General features: G+C 37.6%; 1 protein-coding gene and 1 long non-coding RNA gene across 2 annotated transcripts in view; one reads left to right on the forward strand and one right to left on the reverse strand.

Moving 5' to 3' along the window:
- Positions 1 to 613, forward strand: part of LOC116372506 (uncharacterized) — an 814-nt gene extending 201 nt beyond the window's left edge. Inside the window, exons 3-5 of the long non-coding RNA XR_004209140.1 lie at positions 147 to 188; positions 280 to 373; positions 583 to 613. This is a non-coding gene — a long non-coding RNA (uncharacterized LOC116372506). The remainder of the gene's footprint in view (positions 1 to 146; positions 189 to 279; positions 374 to 582) is intronic.
- A 540-nt stretch (positions 614 to 1,153) lies between these two features.
- Positions 1,154 to 14,177, reverse strand: part of LOC109887300 (amyloid-beta A4 precursor protein-binding family B member 2) — a 39,178-nt gene continuing 26,154 nt past the window's right edge. Inside the window, exons 9-12 of the mRNA XM_031821309.1 lie at positions 8,723 to 8,806; positions 8,398 to 8,513; positions 2,391 to 2,630; positions 1,154 to 1,755 (exon numbers count right to left, since the gene is read on the reverse strand). Of these exons, the coding sequence (XP_031677169.1) occupies positions 1,648 to 1,755; positions 2,391 to 2,630; positions 8,398 to 8,513; positions 8,723 to 8,806 (548 nt within the window). The 3' untranslated portion in view covers positions 1,154 to 1,647. The remainder of the gene's footprint in view (positions 1,756 to 2,390; positions 2,631 to 8,397; positions 8,514 to 8,722; positions 8,807 to 14,177) is intronic.

Raw genomic sequence — 14,177 nt, forward strand, 5'->3', positions numbered from 1 at the left:
GTGTAGATATGAACAGGTGTAGATATGAACAGGTGTATACAGGTATAGATATGAACAGGTGTATACAGGTATAGATATGAACAGGTGTATACAGGTATAGATATGAACAGGTGTATACAGGTGTAGATATGAACAGGTGTATACAGGTGTAGATATGAACAGGTGTAGATATGAACAGGTGTATACAGGTGTAGACATGAACAGGTGTAGATATGATAAAGGTGTAGATATGAACAGGTGTAGATATGAACAGGTGTAGATATGAACAGGTGTATACAGGTATAGATATGAACAGGTGTATACAGGTATAGATATGAACAGGTGTATACAGGTATAGATATGAACAGGTGTATACAGGTGTAGATATGAACAGGTGTAGATATGAACATATGAACAGGTGTAGATATGAACAGGTGTAGATATGATAAAGGTGTAGATATGAACAGGTGTAGATATGAACAGGTGTAGATATGAACAGGTGTATACAGGTATAGATATGAACAGGTGTATACAGGTATAGATATGAACGGGTGTATACAGGTATAGATATGAACAGGTGTATACAGGTATAGATATGAACAGGTGTATACAGGTGTAGATATGAACAGGTGTATACAGGTGTAGATATGAACAGGTGCCTCTACAGGTGTGTGTGTGTTGTGTCTACAGGTGCCTCTACAGGTGTGTGTAGGTTGTGTCTACAGGTGTCCCAGGTCATGCTGGAGGTACAGGTACAGACAGAAAGGGTCACCAGGTCAGAGGGTAGAGGTCACTCCAACCTGATTATTTTCCTCTCTCTCTCTTTGTGTTGAGGTGATCACCGACTGGTAGACAGTTCTGTGTTGAGGTGATCACCGACTGGTAGACAGTTCTGTGTTGAGGTGATCACCGGCTGGTAGACAGTTCTGTGTTGAGGTGATCACCGACTGGTAGACAGTTCTGTGTTGAGGTGATCACCGGCTGGTAGACAGTTCTGTGTTGCGGTGATCACCGACTGGTAGACAGTTCTGTGTTGAGGTGATCACCGACTGGTAGACAGTTCTGTGTTGAGGTGATCACCGACTGGTAGACAGTTCTGTGTTGAGGTGATCACCGGGTGGTAGACAGTTCTGTGTTAAGGTGATCACCGACTGGTAGACAGTTCTGTGTTGAGGTGATCACCGACTGGTAGACAGTTCTGTGTTGAGGTGATCACCGGCTGGTAGACAGTTCTGTGTTGAGGTGATCACCGGCTGGTAGACAGTTCTGTGTTGAGGTGATCACCGACTGGTAGACAGTTCTGTGTTGAGGTGATCACCGACTGGTAGACAGTTCTGTGTTGAGGTGATCACCGGCTGGTAGACAGTTCTGTGTTGAGGTGATCACCGACTGGTAGACAGTTCTGTGTTGAGGTGATCACCGACTGGTAGACAGTTCTGTGTTGAGGTGATGGGAGGAGGTCTACGTTTGGCTGCCATAGTTCGACCGGATTAGAGTAGTGATTTTCACGATTAGCAAAAGGTGCAGCGTTGTTTTTTTTCCCAGTTACCGGGGTGTGCGGTCATAGTCACGATGTTAGTTTAGTTTCCGTGGTTACTCTGGTGGGGCAGCGGTCCCTTCTGTTTGAGGGTGTCGATGAGGGACAGCACTCCTCTCTTCACACCGCCGTTACCCGCGGTTACCACCGCCGCTGCCCAGGGAGGAGGAGCCACGGCCACAGGAGGGGAGGGATCTCTGGGAGGGGGGGTGAGCCAACAGGCACTTCTGATACCTTAACTAGAGGAGAGGGAGATGGGTGGGGAGAGAGAGAGAGTGAGAGAGAGAGAGAGACAGAGAGAGAGAGAGAGAGAGAGAGAGAGAGAGAGAGAGAGAGAGACAGAGAGACAGAGAGACAGAGAGTAAGACGTAGAGAGACAGAGAGAGAGAAACGGAGAGAGAGAGAGAGATGTAGAGAGACAGAAAGAGAGAGAGTAAGACATAGAGAGACAGAGAGAGAGGGAGAGACACCAGGTGGTACCATTAAAGATCAGGAAGAACAGAACAGCAGCAGTACTCCGGACCTCCAGGAGGATTTGATACAGTACATACATACAGTACATACAGTAGATATAGACTGTACTCACCATGCATGAAGCCTGCAGATAGATCTAGATATTATAGAGTGTACTCACCATGCATGAAGCCTGCATATAGATCTAGATATTCTAGAGTGTACTCACCATGCATGAAGCCTGCATATAGATCTGGATATTATAGACTGTACTCACCATGCATGAAGCCTGCATATAGATCTAGATATTATAGACTGTACTAAACATGCATGAAGCCTGTACATAGATGTAGATATTCTAGAGTGTACTCACCATGCATGAAGCCTGCAGATAGATCTACATATTCTAGAGTGTACGCACCATGCACGCAGCCTGTACGGCCTCAGAGAGCTGTCCAGCGTTGGGTTCACACCAGAACACGTGACACTCGTAGCGTTGTCCTCCTCCGTCCATGATGAAGGCAAAGCAGTGGATGTCCCTCCCTACCCCCATGAAGGACAGAAACCTCACCCTGCACTCTACCAACACCTCCTCCTCCACCTCCTCCTCCACCTCCTCCTTCACCTCCTCCTTCACCTCCTCCTTCACCTCCTCCTCCTCCTGATTCACAGAGAGAGAGAAAGACACACACATGATAAACGTCCTCAGAGGGAAAGAGAGAGACATAGAGAGAGGGAGGAGAGAGAGAGAGAGAGAGGGGGGAGAGAGAGAGAGACAGAGAGAGAGAGAGAGAGACAGAGAGAGAGACAGAGAGAGAGAGAGGCAGAGAGAGGGGGAGAGAGGGGAGAGAGTGAGAGAGAGGGGGGAGAAGAGAGAGAGACAGAGAGAGAGAGAGAGAGAGAGACAGAGAGAGAGACAGAGAGAGAGACAGAGAGAGAGACAGAGAGAGAGAGAGGCAGAGAGAGGGGGAGAGAGGCAGAGAGAGGGAGAGAGAGAGAGAGAGAGGGGGGAGAGAGAGAGAGAGGGGGGAGAGAGAGAAAATGAGGGTAGAGGTGTATATAGTGGTGGTTGTTGATAATGAGGGTAAGGTGTATATAGTGTATATAGTGGTGGTTGTTGATAATGAGGGTAGAGAATGTATATAGTGTATATAGTGGTGGTTGTTGATAATGAGGGTAGAGGTGTAATATAGTGGTGGTTGTTGATAATGAGGGTAGAGGTGTATATAGTGTATATAGTGGTGGTTGTTGATAATGAGGGTAGAGGTGTATATAGTGTATATAGTGGTGGTTGTTGATAATGAGGGTAGAGGTGTATATAGTGTATATAGTGGTGGTTGCTGATAATGAGGGTAGAGGTGTATATAGTGGTGGTTGTTGATAATGAGGGTAGAGGTGTATATAGTGTATATAGTGGTGGTTGTTGATAATGAGGGTAGAGGTGTATATAGTGTATATAGTGGTGGTTGTTGATAATGAGGGTAGAGGTGTATATATTGTATATAGTGGTGGTTGTTGATAATGAGGGTAGAGGTATATATAATGGTGGTTGTTGATAATGAGGGTAGAGGTGTATATAGTGTATATAGTGGTGGTTGTTGATAATGAGGGTAGAGGTGTATATAGTGTATATATAGTGGTGGTTGATGATAATGAGGGTAGAGGTGTATATAGTGGTGGTTGTTGATAATGAGGGTAGAGGTGTATATAGTGTATATAGTGGTGGTTGTTGATAATGAGGGTAGAGGTGTATATAGTGGTGGTTGTTGATACTGAGGGTAGAGGTGTATATAGTGGTGGTTGTTGATAATGAGGGTAGAGGTGTATATAGTGGTGGTTGTTGATACTGAGGGTAGAGGTGTATATAGTGTATATAGTGGTGGTTGTTGATAATGAGGGTAGAGGTATATATAGTGAATGTTACCTGGTTGCTGATAATGAGGGTAGAGGTGTATATAGTGTATATAGTGGTGGTTGTTGATAATGAGGGTAGAGGTGTATATAGTGTATATAGTGGTGGTTGTTGATAATGAGGGTAGAGGTGTATATAGTGTATATAGTGGTGGTTGTTGATAATGAGGGTAGAGGTGGTGTATATAGTGGTGGTTGTTGATATGAGGGTAGAGGTGTATATAGTGTATATAGTGGTGGTTGCTGATAATGAGGGTAGAGGTGTATATAGTGGTGGTTGTTGATAATGAGGGTAGAGGTGTATATAGTGTATATAGTGGTGGTTGTTGATAATGAGGGTAGAGGTGTATATAGTGTATATAGTGGTGGTTGTTGATAATGAGGGTAGAGGTGTATATAGTGTATATAGTGGTGGTTGTTTATAATGAGGGTAGAGGTATATATAGTGGTGGTTGTTTATAATGAGGGTAGAGGTATATATAGTGGTGGTTGTTGATAATGAGGGTAGAGGTGTATATAGTGTATATAGTGGTGGTTGTTGATAATGAGGGTAGAGGTGTATACAGTGTATATAGTGGTGGTTGTTGATAATGAGGGTAGAGGTGTATATAGTGGTGGTTGTTGATAATGAGGGTAGAGGTGTATATAGTGTATATAGTGGTGGTTGTTGATAATGAGGGTAGAGGTATATATAGTGAATGTTACCTGGTTGCTGATAATGAGGGTAGAGGTGTATATAGTGTATATAGTGGTGGTTGTTGATAATGAGGGTAGAGGTGTATATAGTGTATATAGTGGTGGTTGTTGATAATGAGGGTAGAGATGTATATAGTGTATATAGTGGTGGTTGTTGATAATGAGGGTAGAGGTGTATATAGTGGTGGTTGTTGATACTGAGGGTAGAGGTGTATATAGTGTATATAGTGGTGGTTGTTGATAATGAGGGTAGAGGTGTATATAGTGGTGGTTGTTGATACTGAGGGTAGAGGTGTATATAGTGTATATAGTGGTGGTTGTTGATAATGAGGGTAGAGGTATATATAGTGAATGTTACCTGGTTGCTGATAATGAGGGTAGAGGTGTATATAGTGTATATAGTGGTGGTTGTTGATAATGAGGGTAGAGGTGTATATAGTGTATATAGTGGTGGTTGTTGATAATGAGGGTAGAGGTGTATATAGTGTATATAGTGGTGGTTGTTGATAATGAGGGTAGAGATGTATATAGTGTATATAGTGGTGGTTGTTGATAATGAGGGTAGAGGTGTATATAGTGGTGGTTGTTGATAATGAGGGTAGAGGTGTATATAGTGTATATAGTGGTGGTTGTTGATAATGAGGGTAGAGGTGTATATAGTGTATATAGTGGTGGATGTTGATAATGAGGGTAGAGGTGTATATAGTGGTGGTTGTTGATAATGAGGGTAGAGGTGTATATAGTGTATATAGTGGTGGTTGTTGATAATGAGGGTAGAGGTATATATAGTGAATGTTACCTGGTTGCTGATAATGAGGGTAGAGGTGTATATAGTGTATATAGTGGTGGTTGTTGATAATGAGGGTAGAGGTGTATATAGTGAATGTTACCTGGTTGCTGATAATGAGGGTAGAGGTGTATATAGTGTATATAGTGGTGGTTGTTGATAATGAGGGTAGAGGTGTATATAGTGTATATAGTGGTGGTTGTTGATAATGAGGGTAGAGGTGTATATAGTGTATATAGTGGTGGTTGTTGATAATGAGGGTAGAGGTGTATATAGTGTATATAGTGGTGGTTGTTGATAATGAGGGTAGAGGTGTATATAGTGTATATAGTGGTGGTTGTTGATAATGAGGGTAGAGGTGTATATAGTGTATTTAATTTTAATTTTAATTTTACCTTTATTTTACTAGGCAAGTCAGTTAAGAACAAATTCTTATTTTCAATGACGGCCTAGGAACAGTGGGTTAACTGCCTGTTCAGGGGCAGAACGACAGATTTGTACCTTGTCAGCTCGGGGATTCGAACTTGCAACCTTTCGATTACTAGTCCAACGCTCTAACCACTAGGCTACCCTGCCGCCCCCGTATATAGTGGTGGATGTTGATAATGAGGGTAGAGGTGTATATAGTGGTGGTTGTTGATAATGAGGGTAGAGGTGTATATAGTGTATATAGTGGTGGTTGTTGATAATGAGGGTAGAGATGTATATAGTGGTGGTTGTTGATAATGAGGGTAGAGGTGTATATAGTGGTGGTTGTTGATAATGAGGGTAGAGGTGTATATAGTGGTGGTTGTTGATAATGAGGGTAGAGGTGTATATAGTGTATATAGTGGTGGTTGCTGATAATGAGGGTAGAGGTGTATATAGTGGTGGTTGTTGATACTGAGGGTAGAGGTGTATATAGTGTATATAGTGGTGGTTGTTGATAATGAGGGTAGAGGTATATATAGTGAATGTTACCTGGTTGCTGATAATGAGGGTAGAGGTGTATATAGTGGTGGTTGTTGATACTGAGGGTAGAGGTGTATATAGTGTATATAGTGGTGGTTGTTGATAATGAGGGTAGAGGTGTATATAGTGTATATAGTGGTGGTTGCTGATAATGAGGGTAGAGGTGTATATAGTGGTGGTTGTTGATACTGAGGGTAGAGGTGTATATAGTGTATATAGTGGTGGTTGTTGATAATGAGGGTAGAGGTGTATATAGTGTATATAGTGGTGGTTGTTGATAATGAGGGTAGAGGTGTATATAGTGTATATAGTGGTGGTTGTTGATAATGAGGGTAGAGGTGTATATAGTGTATATAGTGGTGGTTGTTGATAATGAGGGTAGAGATGTATATAGTGTATATAGTGGTGGTTGTTGATAATGAGGGTAGAGGTGTATATAGTGGTGGTTGTTGATAATGAGGGTAGAGGTGTATATAGTGTATATAGTGGTGGTTGTTGATAATGAGGGTAGAGATGTATATAGTGGTGGTTGTTGATAATGAGGGTAGAGGTGTATATAGTGGTGGTTGTTGATAATGAGCGTAGAGGTGTATATAGTGGTGGTTGTTGATACTGAGGGTAGAGGTGTATATAGTGTATATAGTGGTGGTTGTTGATAATGAGGGTAGAGGTGTATATAGTGTATATAGTGTGGATGTTGATAATGAGGGTAGAGGTGTATATAGTATATATAGTGGTGGTTGCTGATAATGAGGGTAGAGGTGTATATAGTGGTGGTTGTTGATAATGAGGGTAGAGGTGTATATAGTGGTGGTTGTTGATAATGAGGGTAGAGGTGTATATAGTGTATATAGTGGTGGTTGTTGATAATGAGGGTAGAGGTATATATAGTGGTGGTTGTTGATAATGTGGGTAGAGGTGTATATAGTGTATATAGTGGTGGTTGCTGATAATGAGGGTAGAGGTATATATAGTGGTGGTTGTTGATAATGTGGGTAGAGGTGTATATAGTGTATATAGTGGTGGTTGTTGATAATGAGGGTAGAGGTGTATATAGTGTATATAGTGGTGGTTGCTGATAATGAGGGTAGAGGTGTATATAGTGGTGGTTGTTGATAATGAGGGTAGAGGTGTATATAGTGTATATAGTGGTGGTTGTTGATAATGAGGGTAGAGGTGTATATAGTATATATAGTGGTGGTTGTTGATAATGAGGGTAGAGGTGTATATAGTGTATATAGTGGTGGTTGTTGATAATGAGGGTATAGGTGTATATAGTGGTGGCTGTTGATAATGAGGGTAGAGGTGTATATAGTGTATATAGTGGTGGATGTTGATAATGAGGGTAGAGGTGTATATAGTATATATAGTGGTGGTTGTTGATAATGAGGGTAGAGGTGTATATAGTGTATATAGTGGTGGTTGTTGATAATGAGGGTAGAGGTGTATATAGTGAATGTTACCTGGTTGCTGATAATGAGGGTAGAGGTGTATATAGTGTATATAGTGGTGGTTGTTGATAATGAGGGTAGAGGTGTATATAGTGGTAGTTGTTGATAATGAGGGTAGAGGTGTATATAGTGCATATAGTGGTGGTTGTTGATAATGAGGGTAGAGGTGTATATAGTGGTACCTGGTTGTTGTTGATAATGAGGGTAGAGGTGTATATAGTGGTACCTGGTTGTTGCTGATAATGAGGGTAGAGGTGTATATAGTGGTACCTGGTTGTTGCTGATAATGAGGGTAGAGGTGTATATAATGGTACCTGGTTGTTGCTGATAATGAGGGTAGAGGTGTATATAGTGTATGGTACCTGGTTGTTGCTGATAATGAGGGTAGAGGTGTATATAGTGTATGGTACCTGGTTGTTGATAATGAGGGTAGAGGTGTATATAGTGGTGGTTGTTGATAATGAGGGTAGAGGTGTATATAGTGTATATAGTGGTGGTTGTTGATAATGAGGGTAGAGGTGTATATAGTGTATATAGTGTATATAGTGGGACCTGGTTGTTGCTGATAATGAGGGTAGAGGTGTATATAGTGTATATAGTGTATATAGTGTATATAGTGTATATAGTGGTACCTGGTTGTTGCTGATAATGAGGGTAGCATCAGCCACGTTGAGGTTAACAGCTTTCCACTCCTCTCTACTGGAAGAACCAATCAGACTGTCTATGGCCCCGTTCAATATGTCCATACCTAGGGTCACAGGGCAGGGGTCAGGGGTCAGAGGTTAGAGTTCAGGATCACTCACTAACTACCACAGAGTGCGTCTGTCTGTCTGTTGTCTGTTGTGTGTGTGTGTGTGTGTGTGTGTGTGTGTGTGTGTGTGTGTGTGTGTGTGTGTGTGTGTGTGTGTGTGTGTGTGTGTGTGTGTGTGTGTGTGTGTGTGTGTGTGTGTGTCTCACCTATAGGTCTGTCTACTGGCTTCATACCCAGATACAGCAGCCGGAACTTCTGGACCAACTCTGTCTTTGGAGTGGGGAACTCTGCTGAACACACACACACACACACACACATATATATACACACACACACACACACACACACATATACACACACGCACACAGACAGACAGACAGACACACACAAATACTTATTTTCCACCATAATTTGCAAATAAATTCATAAATAATCCTACAATGTGATTTTCTGGATTTTCTCTGTCATAGTTGAAGTGTACCTATGATTAAAATTACAGGCCTCTCTCATCTTTTTAAGTGGGAGAACTTGCACAATTGGTGGCTGAATAACTACTTTTTTGCCCCACTGTATATACAATAATCATATTAAGTATATGAGATACAGTATACAGTATACAGTATATATGATACAGTATATGTGATACAGTATACAGTATATGTGATACAGTATATATGATACAGTATATGTGATACAGTATACAGTATATGTGATACAGTATACAGTATATGTGATACAGTATATGTGATACAGTATACAGTATATGTGATACAGTATATGTGATACAGTATACGTGATACAGTATATGTGATACAGTATACAGTATATATGATACAGTATATGTGATACAGTATACAGTATATGTGATACAGTATATGTGATACACTATACAGTATATGTGATACAGTATATGTGATACAGTATACAGTATATGTGATACAGTATATGTGATACAGTATACAGTATATGTGATACAGTATACAGTATATGTGATACAGAATACAGTATATGTGATACAGTATACAGTATATGTGATACAGTATATGTGATACAGTATATGTGATGCAGTATATGTGATGCAGTATATGTGATACAGTATATGTGATACAGTATACAGTATATGTGATACAGTATACAGTATATGTGATACAGTATGCAGTATATGTGATACAGAATACAGTATATGTGATACAGTATATGTGATACAGTATATGTGATGCAGTATATGTGATACAGTATATGTGATGCAGTATATGTGATGCAGTATATGTGATGCAGTATATGTGATACAGTATATGTGATGCAGTATATGTGATACAGTATATGTGATACAGTATACAGTATATGTGATACAGAATACAGTATATGTGATACAGTATACAGTATATGTGATACAGTATACAGTATATGTGATACAGAATACAGTATATGTGATACAGTATATGGTATATGTGATACAGAATACAGTATATGTGATACAGTATATGGTATATGTGATACAGTATATGTGATACAGTATATGTGATGCAGTATATGTGATGCAGTATATGTGATACAGTATATGTGATACAGTATATATGATACAGTATATGTGATGCAGTATATGTGATACAGTATATGTGATGCAGTATATGTGATACAGTATATGTGATACAGAATACAGTATATGTGATACAGTATATGGTATATGTGATACAGTATATGTGATACAGTATATGTGATGCAGTATATGTGATGCAGTATATGTGATACAGTATATGTGATACAGTATATATGATACAGTATATGTGATACAGTACACAGTATATGTGATACAGTATATGTGATACAGTATATGTGATACAGTACACAGTATATGTGATGCAGTATATGTGATACAGTATACAGTATATGTGATACAGTATATATGATACAGTATATGTGATACAGTATATGTGATACAGTATAAGGTATATGTGATACAGAATACAGTATATGTGATACAGTATACAGTATATGTGATGCAGTATATGTGATGCAGTATATGTGATACAGTATGTGTGATACAGTAAATGTGATACACTATACAGTATATGTGATGCAGTATATGTGATACATTATATGTGACACAGTATAAGGTATATGTGATACAGAATACAGTATATGTGATACAGTATACAGTATATGTGATGCAGTATATGTGATGCAGTATATGTGATACAGTATATGTGATGCAGTATATGTGATACAGTATATGTGATACAGTATACAGTATATGTGATACAGTATACAGTATATGTGATACAGAATACAGTATATGTGATACAGCATACAGTATATGTGATACAGTATATGTGATACAGTATATGTGATGCAGTATATGTGATGCAGTATATGTGATGCAGTATATGTGATGCAGTATATGTGATACAGTATATGTGATGCAGTATATGTGATACAGTATATGTGATACAGTATACAGTATATGTGATACAGTATATGTGATACAGTATACAGTATATGTGATACAAAATACAGTATATGTGATACAGTATATGTGATACAGTATACAGTATATGTGATACAGTATACAGTATATGTGATACAGAATACAGTATATGTGATACAGTATACAGTATATGTGATACAGTATATGTGATACAGTATAGATACAGTATATGTGATACAGTATATGTGATACAGTATACATGATACAGTATACAGTATATGTGATACAGTATATGTGATGCAGTATATGTGATGCAGTATATGTGATGCAGTATATGTGATACAGTATATGTGATGCAGTATATGTGATACAGTATACAGTATATGTGATACAGTATACAGTATATGTGATACAGTATACAGTATATGTGATACAGAATACAGTATATGTGATACAGTATATGTGATACAGTATACAGTATATGTGATACAGTATACAGTATATGTGATACAGAATACAGTATATGTGATACAGTATACAGTATATGTGATACAGTATATGTGATACAGTATACATGATACAGTATACAGTATATGTGATACAGAATACAGTATATGTGATACAGTATACAGTATATGTGATACAGTATATGTGATGCAGTATATGTGATGCAGTATATGTGATGCAGTATATGTGATGCAGTATACAGTATATGTGATACAGAATACAGTATATGTGATACAGTATATGTGATACAGTATACAGTATATGTGATACAGTATACAGTATATGTGATACAGAATACAGTATATGTGATACAGTATACAGTATATGTGATACAGTATATGTGATACAGTATACATGATACAGTATACAGTATATGTGATACAGTATACAGTATATGTGATACAGAATACAGTATATGTGATACAGTATATGGTATATGTGATACAGTATATGTGATACAGTATATGTGATGCAGTATATGTGATGCAGTATATGTGATACAGTATATGTGATACAGTATATATGATACAGTATATGTGATACAGTATATGTGATACAGTACACAGTATATGTGATACAGTATACAGTATATGTGATACAGTATATGTGATACAGTATACAGTATGTGTGATACAGTAAATGTGATACACTATACAGTATATGTGATACATTATATGTGACACAGTATACAGTATATGTGATACAGAATACAGTATATGTGATACAGTATACAGTATATGTGATACAGTATACAGTATATGTGATACAGAATACAGTATATGTGATACAGTATATGTGATACAGTATATGTGATGCAGTATATGTGATGCAGTATATGTGATACAGTATATGTGATGCAGTATATGTGATACAGTATACAGTATATGTGATACAGTATACAGTATATGTGATACAGAATACAGTATATGTGATACAGTATATGTGATACAGTATACAGTATATGTGATACAGAATACAGTATATGTGATACAGTATACAGTATATGTGATACAGTATACATGATACAGTATACAGTATATGTGATACAGAATACAGTATATGTGATACAGTATACAGTATATGTGATACAGTATATGTGATGCAGTATATGTGATACAGTATATGTGATACAGTATACAGTATATGTGATACAGTATACAGTATATGTGATACAGAATACAGTATATGTGATACAGTATATGTGATACAGTATACAGTATATGTGATACAGTATACAGTATATGTGATACAGAATACAGTATATGTGATACAGTATACAGTACATGTGATACAGAATACAGTATATGTGATACAGTATACAGTATATGTGATACAGTATATGTGATACAGTATACATGATACAGTATACAGTATATGTGATACAGAATACAGTATATGTGATACAGTATATGGTATATGTGATACAGTATATGTGATGCAGTATATGTGATACAGTATATATGATACAGTATATGTGATACAGTATATGTGATGCAGTATATGATACAGTATATGTGATACAGTATATGTGATACAGTATATGTGATACAGTATACATGATACAGTATACAGTATATGTGATACAGTATACAGTATATGTGATACAGAATACAGTATATGTGATACAGTATATGTGATACAGTACACAGTATATGTGATACAGTATACAGTATATGTGATACAGTATATGTGATACAGTATTCAGTATGTGTGATACAGTAAATGTGATACACTATACAGTATATGTGATGCAGTATATGTGATACATTAGATGTGACACAGTATATGTGATACAGTATACAGTATATGTGATACAGTATACAGTATATGTGATACAGTATACAGTATATGTGATACAGTATATGTGATACAGTATACATGATACAGTATACAGTATATGTGATACAGAAAACAGTATATGTGATACAGTATACAGTATATGTGATGCAGTATACAGTATATGTGATGCAGTATATGTGGTACAGTATATGTGATACACTATACAGTTTATGTGATACAGTATATGTGATACACTATACAGTATATGTGGTACAGTATATGTGATACAGTATATGTGGTACAGTATATGTGATACAGTATATGTGGTACAGTATATGTGATACAGTATATGTGGTACAGTATATGTGATACAGTATATGTGGTACAGTATATGTGATACACTATACAGTTTATGTGATACAGTATATGTGATACACTATACAGTATATGTGGTACAGTATATGTGATACAGTATATGTGGTACAGTATATGTGGTACAGTATATGTGATACAGTATATGTGGTACAGTATATGTGATACAGTATATGTGGTACAGTATATGTGGTACAGTATATGTGATACAGTATATGTGGTACAGTATATGTGATACAGTATATGTGGTACAGTATATGTGGTACAGTATATGTGATACACTATACAGTATATGTGATACAGTATATGTGATACAGTATACAGTATATGTGGTACAGTATATGTGATACAGTATACAGTTTATGTGATACAGTATATGTGATACACTATACAGTATATGTGGTACAGTATATGTGATACACTATACAGTTTATGTGATACAGTATATGTGATACACTATACAGTATATGTGATACAGTATATGTGGTACAGTATATGTGGTACAGTATATGTGATACAGTATATGTGGTACAGTATATGTGATACAGTAGTGGTACAGTATATGTGATACACTA

Source organism: Oncorhynchus kisutch, unplaced genomic scaffold, assembly GCF_002021735.2.
Source record: "Oncorhynchus kisutch isolate 150728-3 unplaced genomic scaffold, Okis_V2 scaffold3960, whole genome shotgun sequence".
NCBI classification, from domain to species: domain Eukaryota; kingdom Metazoa; phylum Chordata; class Actinopteri; order Salmoniformes; family Salmonidae; genus Oncorhynchus; species Oncorhynchus kisutch.